At 49.3% G+C, this 17438-nt stretch overlaps 2 protein-coding genes across 18 annotated transcripts in view; one reads left to right on the top strand and one right to left on the bottom strand.

Annotated features, from left to right (window-relative positions):
• MED12L (mediator complex subunit 12L) overlaps window positions 1–17438 on the top strand; it is a 250273-nt gene that overhangs the window by 190542 nt on the left and 42293 nt on the right. For 15 of the 16 annotated variants that reach the window (XM_079100927.1, XM_079100930.1, XM_079100919.1 and 12 more), the window contains 8 exons: window positions 1183–1346; window positions 4149–4280; window positions 8840–9067; window positions 9860–10001; window positions 11520–11640; window positions 11966–12067; window positions 12711–12824; window positions 15085–15284. In XM_079100927.1, coding sequence (XP_078957053.1) covers window positions 1183–1346; window positions 4149–4280; window positions 8840–9067; window positions 9860–10001; window positions 11520–11640; window positions 11966–12067; window positions 12711–12824; window positions 15085–15284 — 1203 coding nt within the window. The remainder of the gene's footprint in view (window positions 1–1182; window positions 1347–4148; window positions 4281–8839; window positions 9068–9859; window positions 10002–11519; window positions 11641–11965; window positions 12068–12710; window positions 12825–15084; window positions 15285–17438) is intronic. The other variant, XM_079100926.1, reaches the window with a different exon arrangement.
• The window catches only part of P2RY12 (purinergic receptor P2Y12), a gene marked incomplete at its 3' end in the record, with an annotated part of 39869 nt that overhangs the window by 12845 nt on the left and 9586 nt on the right, over window positions 1–17438 (bottom strand). The window lies entirely within an intron of this gene.

Here is a 17438-nt window from a genome sequence, read left to right as displayed (position 1 = left end):
GGGTCTCACTGTGATGTCCAGGCTGGTCTCAAACTCCTGCTGATCTTAATTGACCCTTCTGCCTCAAGCTCCTGAGGGCTGAGATGACAGGTCTGTGTCACCATGCCTAGCCAAAATTCATTTTTAAATTCACATATAAAACCATAAAAATTATATATAAAGTTTTATAGAGATTATATATATATATAATATATAAATGAATATATATATTTATAATATATGAGTAAATATATAATATATAAATAAATGGGGTACTGTGTAATATTTCTGTGCATGTATACCTTGTGTCATGTTTATATCAGGTTCACCATGACCTGGCTCATTGAATGTTTATCATTTCTTTATGGTGGAAATGTTCAAAATCCTTCTCATCGCTCTTTGGAATGTGATGCAACACCATCATCTACAGCACCAGAACCTCTTGCTTCTGGCTGTGACTCAGTGCCCATTGACCATCTGTCCCCATACCTCCCCGAGTCCACTCTTCCTGGCCTCTGTAGGGCCCCTCTGTCCATTTAAACTGAACCAGCTGTTCTACGTTAACACAGGACCCAGTGCATTTTTAATAATCGAGACATTCTGAGATAATAGTCTTCAACCAAGCATTTTAATCACAGTTTGGTTCGTTGTTTTTAGTTACATAACTATAACTGGTACTTAAGTGCATGTCATTTAAAAATGCTAGTGCTTTGAGGGTTTTCGGTATTGTCTTTTCTTTTTTTACTTAGACAACGATGAAAGCGTGTTTTCTGTCTACAATGGGGTATATCTTAACATTGAAAGGGAAAAAGTCCTTAAAACTGGATTTGTTCCTCTGTGCTCCTCATGCACGTCTGACTTCCTTCATTTCCCCATTCCCAGTGCTATCAGGGAGTGGGTTCTAAGCTCAGCTTCCTTGGCCTGTAGTGTGTTGGCTTTCCTGATCTGTTCCAAGCTCTGGGCTGCCCAGGGTTCCAGTGGCTGCCTCAGCACTGGGACTTCCTGATCATACACACCCTCATGTCCAGGCAGAAGAACAGAAAGTCCTCCTATAAGTTGATACAGGCTTAACGTAAAAAAATGTTTAATCCCTACGACGCATTTTCTGGGGCAGTGACGTGTAGGACAGTGTGCCCGTGGCGGGGGGAAGGGTTCTCCTCTGTGTTGTGGCACCTGCATTTGTCTTCATCCTCTTTCCTGCAGCTACTGAATGAACTGAGTGTCGTGGAAGCCGAGCTGCTGCTCAAGTCCTCCAGCCTGGCGGGAAGCTACACCACTGGGCTGTGTGTGTGCATCGTGGCTGTGCTCCGGCGGTATCACAGCTGTTTGATCCTGAATCCCGACCAGACAGCCCAGGTGTTTGAAGGGTTGGTATATAGAAAGCCGTTGTTTTTCAGGTCCTAAAGTGTGTGATTAGTGATGAAATATTGTGGTAATAGTAAGTGAACAATAGCACCTAGTTCTCTTTCAGTTAAAACAGAGCTGACGGAATACTCTTGCCACAAAAGCGTTATCTGAGAAGGAGATAGGATTTCTTTTCAATCAAGCACAATTCCTTCCTCCTCTCCCTTCTGCCTCCCCGTTCGTGTCCTGGTTTCTAAGATTCAGTTCTGGTCATTGATAGCTTTCCAAATCCTTCCTGCTGCTCGGCATCCTGGCTCATTACAAAGAGCGAATGCCTATAGCTTCTCTGCCCCTGTAATTTTGGTTTTTTGAAGAATCCAACACCCAATAAGTTTTGCATGCGTTGCCAGGGAAGTGTGGTTCTTCAGTTTCAATCATTTTGATGAGTAGCATCTTTTGACAAGAACTAATTGAGAACAAACGACTTCCTCTGTTCTTAGTGTGTTTTGTTGCATTGGTGTGTGTGTTATGAGATAGGATTTACGAGGTGGGTCTGAGTTAAACCTGCTCTCCCCCTCAGAGACAAGGCTGCGGGGACCAAGGTCAGGCAGTGAGCTCAAAACCTGTGCATGGTCCTTTCTGTCCACTCCCATTTTACTGCTGGGATTTTATACAAAGACCGCAACCCATTTTTCTTTCATCCATCTTTCTCCTGTGCTCTAAAGAATCATGAAGGTCCTTGGTTTAGTATTAACTCTTTTGCAATCTAGCACATGTGACTGATGTGTGTTGTTTGTCAGGTGGCATAGGTCGAACAGCAGCTTTTCTGGGTCAAATAAAATGCTACCTTTTCTATATGTTAATGGTACACCTAGATTAGAAAGTGAGATCTGAAACATCTCAGACACTTTAGTATGAAAGAACATATCTATCTTAGAATTAAAGAAATATGTAAGAATTTAATAACCTTCCATTGTGCTGTAAGGTTCGAATTTTTTATTACACACACACACACACACACACACACACACACATACACACACACACATACACACACACATTAGTTGTAGGCAGACACAATACCATTATTTTATTTTTGTGTGTTGCTGAGAACTGAACCCAGGGCCTCATGTGTGCCAGGCAAGTGCTCTACCACTGAGTCACAACCCCAGCCTGAGGTTTGGATTTTAATATCGTTGGACTGAGACTCAGGTGTTTAAATGAAGTGTTTGGTAGTGTAGCAGTGTGTCCAATACAACATAGTGAGTGAATCTCACAACTTATAACGAAAGCCTTCCTCACTGGGAGTTGGTACACACTATTCAAGCTGAATCATACCTGGAAATCCACGTGTTGGTCACGAGATCTTTCAGTTTGCTGTGACAGTGCTGGTTTGTTTTGCTTGCAGTGCTGGGAATTGAACCCAGGGCCTTGAATGTGCTGGGCAAGAGTTGTTCTACTCAGCTACGTCTCAGCCTCGTGACAAGTGTTTTGATTTTTTTTTTTTGTGTGGTGCTGGGAATCAAACCCAGGGCCTTGTGCTTGCAAGGCAAGCACTCCAGCTGAGCCATCTCCCCAGCCCCTGATTGTTTTTTACATTGTTAGTTGAAATGGATTTTAGTATCCCTGGTCTTGACATTTTAAATCCAGGAACTGTTGAATATTCACGGAACCACGTTTGACCTTTGCTCTTCTTCCTTGGTCATGCAGAGTAAGGGTAAATACCTTTTCCCAGCATTGGGTCAGGCTTTCGTACTTGTCAGAGAAGTGTGGGAACACTGCTGCGCACGGACGTCCGGCCGGTTCTCGGTGTGGATGCCTCCAGTCACAGGGCGACTCTTGGCCTCATGGGAGCCAGGAGTTCCTTTGCTTGTGCAGTCGACAGCTGCAGTCACTCCTCTTAAGGGTGACTGTGTGGCATTTTCCTGTCAGCTGTCATCAGCTGCAGGGTGCCCCGCCTGTCGCTGTTCCTGGGCAGGGTTTGGGGGGCTTTGGGCACTTCTCCACCGAGTCCCTGGGACCCCCTCTGACGCCTGAGCTTGCAGACTCTCCTGCGTCCCCTCAGTGGTGGAGTGGCCGAGCCTGGGGGCCAAGCTCTCCTGCATCCGCTGTGCACTAGCCGCTGCCTTGCTGGGGGCCCTTCACCCTTCTGTGCCTCGGAGCCCCTTTGTACGGTGAGGGTGGCGGTTCAGAGCACTGGTTTGGTCACCTGTGACCCTCTGTGCAGTGTCCCGCGGAGCCCCACAGCAGAAGGCTCGGCAGAGGTACCCGACTCCCACAGCTGGGCCCGAGTGTCTGCTCCCGCGAGTGCTCCTGGGCGTGGGAAAGATGTGGACAGGGCTCGGATCTGACCAGGTGGTGCTTATGACCCCAAGTTGCCAGAGAGGATGTCACTAAAACAGAGGTTTTATCTTCTTAGATAAGCCGAGGTACATTTGCTAGTTTGCCTCCAAACCATGACTTCATCAAGTGACGCCAGATCCAGCTCACGAAAATGGATTTCCCAGGGTCCCTGCTTGGAGAGCTGCTTCTTTAGAAAGGCGCAGTCTGCTTTGTGACTGCATGGAATTGGCAGGTCCCGCACTCCGCCTTCCCGCCCGTGTCACCTCGGGCACCGGCTCTCGTTGCTTTGGTTTCTTGTTGTCAGTGACATTTCCGTTGGCCTTTAGAAACCTGACCCTATCTAGTGTGTCAGGGTGCCCTCAGATCCCAACATCAGCCCTTCAGCTGTGTCCTCGAGCAACTCGCGGGCACCTTGTTGCAGAAGCCTCTGCCATCCTGCCGCCCTGGGGTGCGGGCCTCATCCCTCCTGGTCTTGCCCCCAGGTTGTGTGGTGTGGTAAAGCACGTGGTGAACCCCTCGGAGTGCTCCTCCCCGGAGAGGTGCATCCTCGCCTACCTCTACGACCTCTACGTGTCCTGCAGCCACCTCAGGAGCAAGTTTGGAGACCTCTTCAGGTGGGTAGAGGAAGGTCCAGGAGTAGAGGGATCCCAGCTGTGTGTGTCAGTATTATCAGCCTTCTTCATGATTTAAGTTGAGTATTCTTATCAGGTGCTGATTTTAATAATATGCTCAAGATTTGCCTAAACTAAATATGAATATACATAGTGGCAACGAAAGGTAGATCATTAAACTGTGTTATTAAGTCAGTCTAGGTTTTCCCTCCCCCCACCCCAGATTGAAATGACTTTGGGCCATAAACTGTCCAACTGTGACTAATTTTGTGTCTTCAACAATCAAAAAAATGTTTATTTAAAATTTTATATTCTTTATAATGTTTGCAGGTGTAGTTCATTTTCAGTAAGCCATATTGAAATAAGTATTCAATGTATCTACATTTTAAATTTGAAGTTCAATTTGAATCCATCTGTAGGAGGTTCAGTGAAGCAGTGCTTGATGTTTTTCTGAATTTATATTCCTCTTGGCTTTGCGATCCCCATTTTTTTGATCTGACTTTTTGTGTTACTGGGTGGATTTAGTACCCTTTGCACATCATGAAGTTACAAACTGTTTCTGTTTCCTGCTCAGGCATGGAAGGTTCTGCAGCCCCATTGACCCCTCCATAATTTTTCCAAGCGGTTTTTCCTTTTTTTCCCCCTCTCTTAAAAAAATCTACTGTTTAGTAGTCATGTTTTCATTTGTGAATGAGGTTTTTATAAAAAAAGAAAATGACCAGTATTTTCACTGAATAGCATTAAATCAACATGTATCAAATGCAAGATAGCCTACTTTGTATTTTGCATTATATTTGATTTAGGCTCAACTTAGTAATTACCATCTCATGTTTCCTGGTATACAAGTTAATTATAACAAATATTGCAAAGTCAGTCTTCATAAATGCTACAATTATTGGTTCATGAATGTTTTTCCTGTCAATAAATCCCACTGCTTAAGAAACACTTTATTTTAACGAGTCTAGAATATCTTATTTGTATAAAAGATGTTTTTATCTTCTCAGGCCCTTATCCAGAATTCCCGGTGAATCGCCTTTCCCTGTAGCCATAATCCCCCATTTCACAGTAGTACCGTGAGTCTAGCTCTGTTGGCAGTTTTGAGATGAACTGGAGAAGACGTTCTGATTTCCCGGCTGTCACATCCCTCTTCACAGCTGTTTCTTGCTTGTTCTCAACTTGCTTCCTCGACCTCTTGTTTCAAGGAGCATCCCCGCTTCCCTGTTGTCCCCTGGATCTCAGCCCTTGCTCAGGTGGCTCCGTTGGCTCAGGTGTTAGAAAGTCACTGTAGAGAATTAATTGTAGGAGAATCTAATAACTGGTAAAAACAAACTTGGGACCCGGAACGAGTCGGGAAGGGTGGTCAGTGGGCTGTCCTGGCCTCCTGTGCCGCGGGTCCAGTTTGTTCACGAGCTGTGAGCCCTGATCCGCTGTTCCTGGGTCCACCACTTCTCGACATCCCTGGCCCTGCCCCCGTGCTCGTCTCTGGTAGGCCCAGTGCGGGGTCCTCCCAGCTGGTGCTCCTGCTTGCCCCCTTGACCGCGGCGGCATCTCACCAGGTCCACTAGCATCGCCTTCTAACACACGCGTGACTCACGGTTCCCAGCCTGGCCTCGCGTCTCAGTGACACTCAGACCTCACCTTGCTTTTAGACGTGGCGCGCCCCTTCTCCTCCGCTCCTCTCTTCCCCTGCATGCTCCCATCTGACCGCCCCGTCCTCCCCAGGCCTGCGAACTCGTGCCCCCAGGGCCTCCCCTCCTGCCCTTACCCGGCCCGTGGTGCTTTCCCACATCCACGCTCACCGCCACCTCCTCTCCGTGCCTCCCTGACTGCCCTCGGTCACCTGCAGAACCTTAGATGTCCTCAAGACTGGCTACCTGACTCTCCAAGGGCATCACGTATTGGCTCGTGGTCTGGCTCCTGCGAGGAGACCCCCGGGAGCAGAGTCTGCCTGCTCCCGCCCCACCCCTCAGCCCGGGGGCTCCGGAGCACCCCGAGGCGGCACTTCAGGCTGCAGTGGCTCATCTGTAGGCACTGTTACTGAAGGGAAGGCCACGCACGTGCGGACGTCGTGTGGGGAGTCTCGGGAGCCCGCTCCACAGGCCGCTCCGCGGGGCGTTTTCAGGTTCAGGCTGTACTTTCCCTGAGCGCTCTCTTTCATGGGTGGCCCTCGCGACAGCCCTCGTGTGTGGTGAGCTTCCCCAGAGGGGCCCCAAAGCTTATTTGACCGCGGCTGCCTCAGTGCCGTGTGAGCAGGCAGAATGAGTTGGTTCAAACCCTGTCACCGGAGCGTAGGGACTTGGGGGATCAGCCGTGCCACGCGGCGTACCGAGGACCCTGCTGGTAACGGGCACGCTTTCCAGAGCGTCCACAGGCTGCAGGGGCAAGGCAGCTTTCTTGGGCTCTTGTTTCTCCTTTCTTTGTTTTGAGATGGGTTGTCACTGTGTTGCCCAGGCTGATCCTGAACTCTGGGCCCAAGTGACCCTCCCGTGTGGGGCTCTGTCGGGCTGGGGCTACTGGCACACGCCGCTACAGAGTCAGGGATCTGTTTGTAGTTTGGCATTAGGAAAAAATGGACAAACAAGCAGAGGTTTCCATTTGCATACTGATCAACAACTGGGTCGTTTTGTCTGTGACCCCATCCATGAAGCCCTGTGAGAGGAACATTTTGGGGAACGGCAAATTATAACCCCAATGACATCTGCCAGACCCTGCACTGGGACCCCGGGCCCTCACAGCAGCCCAAGAGGTGGAAGTGGCTTTCCCTAGGCACCCAGCATGGTCCCTGGTTGTAAGTAATGCGAGCAGGCCGAGGTCTGAAGAGGCGTCGTGGCCTCAGGGTGCGTTGCTGCCTTCACCCCACACGTCTTTCTGCTCCTTGCAGCTGCCCAAGGAAACGTCTCAGCCGTTGGCTTGGTTCCCTCTGTGTAGGCAGCCGAGTGTGAGGACTAGGGTGGTCTGGCTGGCCGCCCGCATTTTCTTACAGCACAAAGACTCACCTGGAAAGCCTGTACTAAATGACAGGAAACCTAAAAATACAGGCTGAGGAGACATCACCAGAAGCCACAGAGTCAGAGGAACGATGCAGTCCCCTTGGGGAACTCTGCCTCCCAGAGGGGAAGGGTGGAGCTCAGGAAGCAGAGCAGAGCGCAGGGTTTCCAAGGACAGACACAGAGAAAGCGGTAGAGATGAGGGAAGAGTTGAATGACAAGGAGGTAAAACTTTCAAGTGTGCAGAAGTCCCTTTTACTAAGACTCAAGGGCACTGGGAGCAGAGATGAGGGATGTGGTTGGGAGGGAGCCAGGAGTGCCAGGCCTGAGTGGCGTTTTTAGTGGGAACACGAAAGTGAGAGCGAAGCAGGTGCAGAGGGCAGCGAGGTGGAGACGGGAGAAGGGTGCCCCACAGCCCTGACACGATGACTTGCTGTCCAAACACCACAGTCCTGTTTTGCAAACTTATATCCCTCCATGATGGCTGATGAGTTTTTACAGAAGAAAGAAAGAGGACAAAATGGAGACGATAGCAATTACTACCGTTTAGTTTGTCCTTTTAGTCCTCTCCGTTAGACCTGTGTCCCCAAGCGTCCTTGACATAAGCGGCCTTTGGGAGCACTTGTTAAGCACGTGGGCTCAGCGCACCTACGCACTCAGAGACCTAGGAATTGGCGTTTTAGACAGGATCCCAAAGTGGCTCTGAGGGGAACTGCAGCTGTGTTTTAGTGGACTCTGAGCTGAGTGGTCTGTTTCTTGACCGCTGTTGGCAGTGACGACACTTTAGGATGAAGAGTCCACGTGCCTTTTTTCATTTGAGGCCCTCATTCCTGGCTTATGTAGGTGCATAGAAAAGCTGCATGTCATTGTAGCCATGAGTCTGTTTCCTGCCCCAACAATCTTAACAGCACTGAGGAGCTCTTGAATAGAGAATCTGAATGTGCTCAGGGGTTTGCTGTCTGTAGTGATGGGCAGAGTGGCTGAGATTACATAGACTCTGAGCTTTGAAGCTGGATGGGCCTCAGCCCTGGAGGAGGTCATTCTCCCTGCCTGGTGGCTCTCCTGTCTCTGCTCAGATGTAGCTCACTCAAACCTGAAAGTTCCACAGGATAAACCAGGCCGTCAACAGATCTCTGCTGGTGAGCGACACAGCATGACAAGCTCAGGGATGACCTAACAGGTGCTTTGCTCTTGTAGAATTTGCCCCTCCCCGTACCCCCTGCATATTGCCAGCTCCCTGAAGGCGGGAGCCTTCCTTTCTCAGCCGTGCCCTGTCCCTCAGCATGTGAACTCAGCTGAACAGAGGGCGCCTTGAAGAGTTCTTTGGGATTTGCCATCAGGACAACACCATATTTTTCTGATGTGCAGTTGAACCCATTTTTATTCTTAAGTAATAACATCTAGAAGCTATTCTTAAGAGTGAGTTGTTGGAAATCTTAGAAAATTCTGTGATTTTTAGAGCTTATAAAATGTAGAAGCTAAATAAGATGAGTTACCAGCTGTCGTAAGTGAAATGAGTTTCCTAGTATCCTGGTTTTTGTTTTTCCTTTTTAACTTTTCTTCTTGTAACCTCAGTAGTGCCTGTTCTAAAGTAAAGCAGACCATATATAATAACGTGATGCCTGCAAATTCCAACCTGCGATGGGACCCAGACTTCATGATGGATTTTATCGAGAATCCTGCAGCCCGAAGCATCAACTACTCAATGCTGGGCAAGGTCCTCAGCGACAATGCAGCCAATCGCTACAGCTTTGTCTGCAACACGCTCATGAACGTCTGCATGGGCCACCAGGATGCTGGGAGGTGAGATGGGTACCCCGGAGTGCATTACCAACCGAGGACTTGGTTGACTTGATGCTTCTCTGAAATAAGGTTTTCAGTACTTGCCTGGGCTCACACCTGCCTGTCATTTCTCCCCCAAGCCATTTTCTTTTTTCTGTATTTGACTTTGCTCTGTCCCCAAATTCTCTTAACCTGAGAAACACCTGCTTATGGCTTCTTGCTTGGGCATAGGATGTTTTAGATATGGTCTACTAAGCTAAATGATCCATTTTCAAAAACATACAAATAAAAATACCTGTATTTTGAAAAAAACTATATTTGGACCTACTTATATCACATAGTATCTTTATTTTGTCTTATAAAAAGGAAAAAAGTGATTTCATGAAAACAGAAGGGAGACCAGTAGCATTGCGGGTAGGGCTGGGGAAGGGAGGAGAGGGGAGTCGAGGTACAGGCAGTGAAGTGGCTGAGTCATGTGGAGGGTGTGCAGCGGGCCCGTGAGGAATCCCACTACTGTGTGCTCACAGTACACAACAAGAAGGTGGATTCATAGCCCAGGTCTGTGCATAGAACTAAAAAAAAATCCTAATTCACACACCTGCTGCTTATTTCTTGTTGCTTAACAGCGTCAATTATTCAAAAACACTTGAAGCTATTGCCTCTGCTCAGATTCTAGGTTAATTGACAGGTGGGTTGGTTTCATCCTTCTAAGAGAATGACAGGCTTGCTTGTCGGTAGAGAAAGGTGTTCACAGGTGCGCCACGGGCCCGCCGGCCTGCCGTCCAGGCTCACTGTCTGCTCTTTCCTTCTCAGGATTAACGACATAGCCAATTTCTCCTCGGAGCTGACTGCCTGCTGCACTGTCCTTAGCTCAGAGTGGCTGGGGGTTCTGAAGGCTCTGTGTTGTTCTTCCAATCACGTGTGGGGGTTTAATGATGTACTTTGCACTGTGGATGTAAGTTTTCTTGTTTGTTTAAAATTGTGTAATTAAGAATTTAGCTAGTGGGTAAAAACTATTATGCACTTGACTCAATTATAAAATAAATAAAATAAATAAATAGGTTTTTTCTTTCTCTGTTCAAAAGTAATAAACAATAGTGTAGTTGCCAAGAATATTTAATACATAAAAAGTTAGAAATAAAATAGATGACTTAATCTATAGCAGAGGTGCCAGAAGTTTTCTGAAATTTCCATGTAGCTGACATATGGATGGGCACTGCAGAGCTGTTTGCTCTTCATTTTTATCACACAGCATGGGACATAACTGAAGCACTTTTCGTTGTGAAGATCCAATATATGTGTCTCTGTCTTAGAGTGTAGGTTTTGTTATATTGCCCAGAAATGCCCAGGTATAGATTCAGAGGACACTGGTCTTGCTCGGACATCCAGGCTGAACATGATGAAGAGATCCCCCACCCCGTTTGTCACTGGTCATCTCAGTGGGCAGGTTACATCCATGCGTGAATTCCTTAGAACTCTGTCTCAATTCTGTTCCTTCCTGCCTGTAATTTCCTCTTGGAGAGGCCGTGTCACTCCTTAGCGTGCGTTATGTGAAGAGCTCCGTGCATCTGACGTGCCTCTGGCTGGGGCTTACTCCTTAGTTCTGCTGACTGACAGGGTGGGCAGACCTGTCTCCACACCCCCAGTGTGGCCTTAAACTCGGATGCATGTGACTGACTCATTAGTGGTGGCCTGCTTTCCCAGCGGAAAAACACGTTTTTATCTCGACTGTAGTGCCTTACTCAGTCTCTTGGTCTTTTTTTTTTTTGATTTTTGGTGCTTCTGTACTCTGCTTCGATCTCTCCTCTGTGATAATGGGTTTTATGATAGTGTGAACCTCAGGGCGCTGTGCTATCAGAGGAGGTGAGTTTGGTAGACTACTGGCTGTGGTGCCTGGCGCATGGTGCCAGTCACTGAAGGCTGCGATCAACCACTTTTCCCGTTACTTTCTGCAGCTGTCTTGTGAAATCTGTGAAGTTAGAGATCGCACTATGACAATTCCTCCTCTTTCTTTTGTTCTTTGGAGTTAGTTGGCACTTTTGAGTTTTTATGACTCATTCAGTCACACTGAGCATCCTTTTTAGTTTCACATGAAGACCAAAACTTGAGCAAGCCTTGTTTTTTCGCGGGGACCCCCTTTTTCCCCTCGCTTCCTTGGGCTTACCCCTACCTCACCTATTGGGGTACATTCTGCTGAGCAGTATTAGTTGCACACACCTTTTAGTGGTGTCCCGATTGTGTTTTTTGCCTTGTCCTCCAGTTGAGGAGCATCAGCCATAGCGAGTGACTTTGTGCACTGGGGTGTGGGCGGGGTCGTGCTCTGTCTCACAGAAGCAGGCCCCGGGCGGCGGTGTCCCGTGGGTCGCGTGGGGCCTGGGCTCTTGTGGGCATCGCCTACATTCTCTTAGATATTGATCTTGGTGTTGCTGAGCAGGGTGTCAGGCATTAAAACCTGTCAATGTTTTTCTTGAAGGTGAGTGACCTTTCATTCCATGATTCATTAGCTACTTTCATTGCTATTCTGATAGCACGACAGTGTTTCTCCCTGGAAGACGTCGTGCAGCACGTGGCTCTTCCCTCTCTCCTAGCGGCAGGTAAGGCGGCCTGGGGAGCAGCCCGGGAGGGTAGGTCTGGCTCTTAGAGCCCGGGGCGGGCCCAAGAGGTTAGCTGTGCCTTCGCTGGGAGTGGTGTGGCTGGCTGGAGAGGTCCCTGTGGAACAGGCAGATGCTCTCCCGGTACCTGCCTTCGGGAGCACTGGGGGCTCTCGGGAGGCCCGGCCTTACCTGCCTTCGGGAGCATTAAGGCTCTCGGGAGGGCTGGCCGCGCCTCGCCTTTCTTGCTCTGGGGGCTCCGTGTAGGTTCTAGCAGGAGACCTGGCTGCGTAGAAACCTGAGGTCTGCGTTCTGCTCCTGTTCCCAGCTTGTGGAGATGCGGACGCAGAGCCCGGGGCGAGGATGACCTGCCGACTCCTGCTTCACCTGTTCCGCGCGCCGCAGGCCTGCTTCTTGCCTCAAGCCGCTGGTGAGCTGGCTGCGGAGCAGGCGCGTCACCACCCATAGGGGCTGGTGCTCTGGTTTTGAAGGCCAAGTGGGCAGTCCACGTTGTCATTTCCACCCTGGTTTCCGTGGGCCTGACCTGGGGGTGAGGAAGGGTGAGGGGGCCCCACCAGGAGGGCTGGAGCACCTTCCGTCTATGTGACACCAGGAAGTACTGAGAAATCAAAGCCAAGTTTACAGACAATGAAATTCCTCTGCTCAGGCCACGTCGTGCTGGTGGGCAGCGTGGCCTGCGGCGCGCTGTGTGTGTCAGCTTGAGGGGATGGCGGCTCGCTGGCTCTTCCTACGGGGAGCGTTGAGTCCCAGCATGTTAGTAAAGGCCCTTCCTTAAATCCCTTCATACAGATGTGGATACGTCTGTGTGGGAATCCTGCTAATCTTTTTTCTGCATCTCTCTGAGGAGCCAAAACATTGTTTTAATAATTAAGAAGAAAAGGTTAAGCAAGAATACTGGCAGTGTGTCTTAGCAGACCCAGGAGCATCAATTAAAGCAGGCCAATGGCAACTAAGCGCCCAGTCCAGCGCTGGAAGGCCCTGCTGCCTGCAAGTGACTGCAGATCATTAATGACAGCGGTGAGGCTGCTAAGGGCTTGCTGTTGTTTTCACAGGCAAACCTTTCCCTGGAATAAGGTCGTCTTGCGACAGACACCTCCTCGCTGCTGCTCACAACAGCATCGAAGTGGGAGCAGTCTTTGCTGTCTTAAAAGCAATCATGATGCTCGGTAAGACCATCCTGGCCCTGTGCAGTCCTGGCTGATCACCAGGAATGGAGCAAGATCATTTGTGTTCTGGTCAAAATCTAACTAATGTTAAAAACCTGACTTGTTTTGTCTCTTCTCCTGGAAAAAGTGACTTGACTTTCCCTAAGTCCATGGGCAATGGGGCTCTTAGCATTTCTGTCCCTCCCTACAGTGACCTTGGGGGAATTTAAATACAAATACATTTATTCTGTGTAGTTGTTCAATGTCTCATTCTGACGTGCAACAGATTCTGGGACCCACAGGGTTGCCTTGCCGTCAATCATTGGCAGAAGTACCACCCAAGGAGGGACTGGGTTGACTTGTGGCTTCTGCCAGGCTTGGGAAACCCGGGCCTTTGTCCTGGTGCTTCTGCTTCCCTTGGTGACCCTGAACCAGTTCACGTTTTCTCCTGACTTCCTGAGGTGACAAGCACAAGGACGTTTGTATTAGTGATGAACTGGTATCAGCTGTCACAGGGGTCTTGTACTCTGGGATTTCTGAGGCTCACTAGAGAGACTAGCAAGAACTGCGTTTTCTGTGGTGCTCGGGATTGAACCCAGGGCCTTGTGCTTGAGAGGCAAGCACTTTACCAACTGCACCATCTCCCCAGCCCGAGAACTAAGTTTTCAGTGAACTAAGTTGAGAAGCATGAATCTGTAAGTGGCAGATGTTTTGATGGCAGAACCAAGATGGCTGCCATCTGGACACAGGCTCTTGAATTTGTAGGACTGGTCTGATCCCAAGTAAAATCTGCCTACCTCTTTGAGTATTCAGATAATAGGGCAATCCTCCCGGGCTGAGAGGTCAGTGTGAGCCCCGCGAATGCCAGCAGAGCCGTGGCCACTGTGCCTCTGTGCTCTGTTACCAGTCAGCTGCAGAAGATTCCAGCACCTCCCAAGTCACCCACTTCGTCCCACCACTGACAGTGCTGTGCAGACCCTCGCCTGGGCCTGCAGAGGCGTTTGGCTTTGGTTTTAGTGTCCCTACCAAGTGTCCTCTGGCTCATCCCCCAGCTTGTGTGTGGAGGTGGGAGGTGGGACTGTCGAACCGCTGTGGTTCCTAGTTCCAGGCGTAGCTATAGTGTGCTTAGTACCTAAGGGTGGAGGACACACTCGATTTTGCTGCTTTTAGAATTTGGTCTTTCAAGACCTTCAGTTTCTGAAATCTCCGCTGAATTAAATAAAGTCCTGTGGATGAACAGTACGATCTGTATCTCGTTATAATGAGAAATGTATGGTGATGTATTGGTGAGCAAAGTGCATTATTTCTTCCTCTCCTCCTTGTAAGAGTCTGTGAGTAAATATCCATTAAGCCTTTTGATGTTTCAGATGTGTCCCAGTAGTCAGAGATCTCCTTGGATGGCCGGTGGGTCCTCACAGGCTCTTTGCACTGACCTGGCCCACTGACTTGTTTCAGGTGGTGAAGGGCCAACCCAAACTCATCTCTAGGCTCTAGGAAGCATGGCTGAGGACCCGTGGGTGGGAAGCTGGCAGGAGTTGAGGGCCCTGCTGCTGCTGGGCCTCCCTCCTGCCCACCATGTCGCTCCCAGCACTTACAGCAGGGCAGGATTCCTCTCCCAGGGCGGGAGGCTTCCAGCCCCTGGCCGTGTTCTGTGTGGCCTCTGCTCCCAGGACTTTGTGAGGAGGACGCAGTTTCCTGGGGCATCCACTGAGCCTGCCGGGGACTGCCAGGGACGCGGCCTCGCGTGGCTATCAGAGGAAGGCGGAGACGTGGGTCATGGAGCGCACCTGCCCTCCAGGGCAGCCTCAGTGGGCTTGGCCTCTTCCACTCCAGGGAAACCTCTCCCTTGTCCAGAAGTTGGCAGGAAGGTGGGCTCAGGCAACCTTTGCTCTTGCCCTTTGGATAGAAAACAAGTCATTGTAAGAGGAGAAATGGAAAGGGGCCTCTAGAAGGGTGAGCAACCGTGTCTTCCTTGTCTGGGAGAGAAGTGAGTTTGAGTACGTCCATGCTTGCAGTGTCGGTGAACCAACGCTCCGTGGTGGTCTGCGTCTGCTGGAAGTATATCTCATTCTTTAAACAAAAGAAGGAACGAGTCTTGGGCTTACTTTTTTTTCGCGTCTGAGGCTGTTTCCTTGATTCGCCCTCTCTGTTGCTGACTAACCAGCTATGCGGTAATAATGCCGTTCACATATTTCAGACCCCCAGCACGAGCCTCATTTGCTTCTCGTTTATTGGTGGCATTTTGAACTTTCACGATTTCGCTTTTGTGACTCTTATTTAGGAGATGCCAAAATTGGCAATAGCAGCGTCAGCTCTTTAAAGAACGACGACTTCACCATGAGGAGTTTGCGGCGGGAAGGGACAGCAGAGGACGTCTGGACCGCCTCTCACAGTTCCAAGCCCTGCGCGAAGAGCATCTCCATAGAAACTGCCAACCTGAGAGAATACGCTCGCTACGTGCTGAGGACCATCTGCCAGCAGGTATTCTTGCAATCTAACTTGCGGTTTCACTCAGAATATATCATTTCTTTTGGAGAAAGGTGTTCGTTATTGTACACAGGTGGGGTTTTTTCCCTGCTAACTTTATTTTGAAATGATCTCAGATTTGCTGAGAAGTTGCAGGATTGAAGAGCTCCTTTCTATCCCTTAGACAGAGTCACTGTTTACGTTGGCCATGTGGCTCGTTAACCTGTGTGTGCGGGAACGTGGACAGTGATGCACAGAAGCGTGTGTCTTTTAGACCCGTGAGAGGAGGTGGTGTATTCATTCTTCTTCACCTTTGAATGCTCCAGTCTTCATTTTCTACCATGACCAAAATGTGGTCACTAACATTTCAGCAAATTTAGTCTTGGTGTGGTGACATTCTGTCACCTGCTGGGCACGTTCCTGGCTGGTCCCAGTGACGGCAGTGTTGAGCCGTCTGGGTTTTCCTGTGGATCAGCTGCAGGCCATGCGCCCTGCTCAGGACTGTGGAAGAGGTGTCTGGCCTCCAGGTGGCCAGCTCTGAAGGTGCCAGCGTCTGGCCTCCCGGTGTGTTGGCCTCGGTCAGGTTGTCTCCACTGTGGGATCTGCGACGCCCCCTCTGCCTGGCAGCCTCTGGGGAGTCGCTGGAGACGTGCAGACCTTCCATTCCTCATCCCCTCCCGTGTCCCCCGTAGCATCCATCCTGGTCCTTGTCCAAACTGGTCTCCCCCGCCATGCGCCGCGCCTGCTCTCTCCTCCAACGTCAGTCTGCATCCTGCTTGAGGAAGACCCTCCCCCCTCCCCGCCTACCTACTTATGATCCACTGGGTCATGAGGTCCCGTCCCTGGGAATCTGAATGCTCACGTGGTTCTGGGGAGATTCAGTGGGGTTCCCTTGTCCTGGTGTTTGTCATTTTGGTTTGTTTGTTTATAAGTATTTTCTTATTTTTGCTCCTTCTTGTACCTGACCTGCCTCGAGACCAGATCACTCATTCCCCCAAGGAGAGTGGTGCTTATAAAGCAAGGTCTGGGCCCCTGCATACTCATGGCTGTGAGAACCCTGCTGCTGGGCCCTCGCAGTGGACAGAGCTGGGAGAAAGCACACCCAGGGATGTGAACGGACACACGTGCAGCTGCGTTCCCGGATGCCTCCCGTGCCACTGCAGCCTGCAGAGCCCAGCCTCCCTTTGCCCCAGTGCATGTTTTTATCAGCCCTTCCCTAGTAAGAAACTTGGCTCCTCATGACATCGGTCATCTATTGCTTAGTTACAGAGTGCTCCTGAAGTAGTTTCAGAATTGTTAGCATCTGCCACTGGGCAAAACAGCCCTGCCCAGAGGAGTTGAAAGTTTGTTTGCAGTTCCTTTTTACTGTTTGCAGTAAATACAGTGATCTCATACTAGACGAAGGCGCCAAAACATTCACTGGAGAAAAGAGAGCCTCTTCAACAAACAGTGCTGGGAAAACTGGAAACCCATGTGCAGCAGAATGAAATTCAACCCCTGCCTCTCATCCTGCACAAAACCCAACTCAAAGTGCATCAAAGACTTAGGCACTATAACAGAGACACTGCACCGAATACAAGAAAAAGTAGCCCAAACCTTCACCATGTCAGCTTAGGATCTGGCTTCCTTAACAAGACTCCCGAAGTGCAAGATGTAAAATCAAAAATCAATAAATGGGATGAATTCAAACTAAAAAGCTTCTTCTCAGCAAAGGAAACAATAAATAACATGAGGCGAAAGCCTACAGAGAAAATCATTACCACACATACCTCAGCACTAATCTCCAGGATATATAAAGAACACAAAAAACACCAAAAAGGAAAAATAAGTAATCAAATAACCCAATCAACAAATGGGCAGAGTGACTGAACTGACACTTCACAGAAGAAATACGATTGGCCAACAAATATATGAAAAAATGTTCATCATCTCTAGCAATTAGAGGAATGCAAATCAAAACTAAGATTTTTATCTCACTCCAGTCAGAATGGCAATTATCAAGAATACAAGTAATAATCAATGTTGGTGAGGATGTGGGGGAAGGTACACTCATGCATGCTGGTGGGACTGCCGATTGGTGCAACCACTATTGAAAGCAATATGGAGATTCCTCAGAAAACTTGGAATGAAACCACCATCTGACCCAGCTATCCCACTCCAAAGGACTTA

Source organism: Sciurus vulgaris, assembly GCF_902686455.1.
Source record: "Sciurus vulgaris genome assembly, chromosome: 10".
Taxonomy (NCBI): Eukaryota; Metazoa; Chordata; class Mammalia; order Rodentia; family Sciuridae; genus Sciurus; species Sciurus vulgaris.
The sequence above is the reverse complement of the archived record's forward strand: the minus strand, read 5'-3'. Positions and strand labels throughout refer to the sequence as shown.